This window comes from Sinocyclocheilus anshuiensis, unplaced genomic scaffold, assembly GCF_001515605.1.
Source record: "Sinocyclocheilus anshuiensis isolate Anshui unplaced genomic scaffold, SAMN03320099.WGS_v1.1 scaffold2560, whole genome shotgun sequence".
NCBI lineage: Eukaryota > Metazoa > Chordata > Actinopteri > Cypriniformes > Cyprinidae > Sinocyclocheilus > Sinocyclocheilus anshuiensis.
The window spans coordinates 18359-20243 of record NW_015541037.1 but is presented as its reverse complement, the minus strand read 5'-3'; the positions used below and the strand labels follow the sequence as shown (position 1 = coordinate 20243).

Here is a 1885-nt window from a genome sequence, read left to right as displayed (position 1 = left end):
GAATGATTGACTGATGGTGTGAGCAGGCGTGTGATTGGCCAGTTGGACTCACGTGATTCCTGGCACCTCACAGGACTTTGGTCGTGAAGAGAGCAGTGACAGCTGAAGAGAAGAGAAGAAACACACTGTGTGCTGATCTATACACTGAGTTTCATTAGGACATCATTCAGTGTGTTGATTAAACCCTGTCAGGGACCTTTCACTGTCTCTGGGATGATAATCACACACACACACACACACTGAACACACACTCACACACACTGAACACACACTGAACACACACACTGAACACACACACTGAACACACACACACACTGAACACACACACACACACACACACCACGAGCTGCGTTCGCACCTTTCTGGAGTCCCAGGGTCTGAGGAGGCGTCCGTCGTTGGGGCCGTTCTCCTGGATGGGAGGAACAGGATAGGAGAAGACTGCAGGAGGAACAGAGGCTCGTCAGTAGAGACTCAAACACACATCTAACGAGCGTCTCACACACACACACACACACACACACACACGTGAGTGTCACTGACCAGCCGGTCGGCGGAGTCCTGAGGAGAACGTGTCTCCAGCCGGAGGATTCATCACACTGGTGTGCAGCGCCGAGTCCGAGTTAGTCCTGCACACACACACACGCACACGCACACACACACACACACATTACACACGAGACACGCTCAGAGACGTGTGATTTACTGAAGAACCAGACCGGCCACATCAGACGCTCAAGAACCCTTCACAAAAACCAGTCAATCTAGTGCTTTCTGACCAAGAGAGAGACGGATCATCTGTCCCAAACTGGGCTTTGAGATCTGATGAAAGTCAATAATTCATTAATGAAATCATAAAATGTCAAATTAAAATAATTTATTTAAAAAGGTCACTAAAAATAAATCATAAAGATGTAAAATCTAAAATAATAACTTTAAAAAATTAATTAAATAAAATTAATTCAATCATAAAAATGTTACAATTAAAATAAATAAAATAAGAACATCAAAATAAAAGGCACTAAAATGAAGCAGATTAATAAATTAAAGATTAATAACCTAAACATCAAAATAAAACACTATTAAAAAAATAAATAAAAAACCCAACCCAAACCTAAAAAGTAATTAAACCATAAAAATGTAAAATTAATATGAATAAATAATTTTACAATAAATAACACACAAAATAAAGCACTTACTTCAAATGAGGTAAATCATTAAAATGTTACATTTAAAATAAATAATTTAAAAAATGTGAAACATCAAAATAAAATGTTCTACAAAAAATAACAAATAAAATAAATAATTGTGTTCAAAACTCATCAGCAGGAGAATGATCCACTGAAGAAGTGCTAACAGAGTCATTGACTGCAGTGTTTTCTGGTCACCTGTTGAGCGCTGTGGTCGGCAGCTGCTGGAATATCTGGCTCTTGTCCGTCTCAAAGTTACTGTTCCAGTTCCTTCATGAGCGACAGAGAAACCTCTGTTACTTCCAGAAGTGAAGAAGAGCAAACTGAAGAGACGAGCAGCTTTGCCAAAGAACCAGAGGAGCGAAGGACAGATTCACAGCAGGAAGAGCAGACGTGTTAAACACGGACTGACTGACCCGCGCAAACACACCCGCGGTCAGCCTGTGTATGTGTGGGTTTCTGATCATCATCATCAGTGTCTGCTGAAATCTGCTCCGTCAGAACACAACGATCGGTCCAGAAGATCAGAATCAGTGAGCAAAGAGACGAGGAACAGAAGCAAAGAGAGAATCTCCAGAACAAGAGTCCTCAAACACACACCAGAAAGAGAGGAACAGCAGATGATGCAGCAGAGAGCGATTATAGAGCCGACACACACACACACACACACACACACACTCTCTCTCTCTCACACACAC

The 1885-nt window shown here is 41.6% G+C and overlaps 1 protein-coding gene across 1 annotated transcript in view; it reads right to left on the bottom strand.

Moving 5' to 3' along the window:
- The window catches only part of LOC107690532 (CREB-regulated transcription coactivator 2-like), a 26936-nt gene extending 25085 nt beyond the window's left edge, over positions 1–1851 (bottom strand). The window contains exons 1-4 of the mRNA XM_016488889.1: positions 1386–1851; positions 541–626; positions 359–438; positions 53–102 (exon numbers count right to left, since the gene is read on the bottom strand). Of these exons, the coding sequence (XP_016344375.1) occupies positions 53–102; positions 359–438; positions 541–592 (182 nt within the window). The 5' untranslated portion in view covers positions 593–626; positions 1386–1851. The remainder of the gene's footprint in view (positions 1–52; positions 103–358; positions 439–540; positions 627–1385) is intronic.
- Positions 1852–1885: the final 34 nt, after the last annotated feature.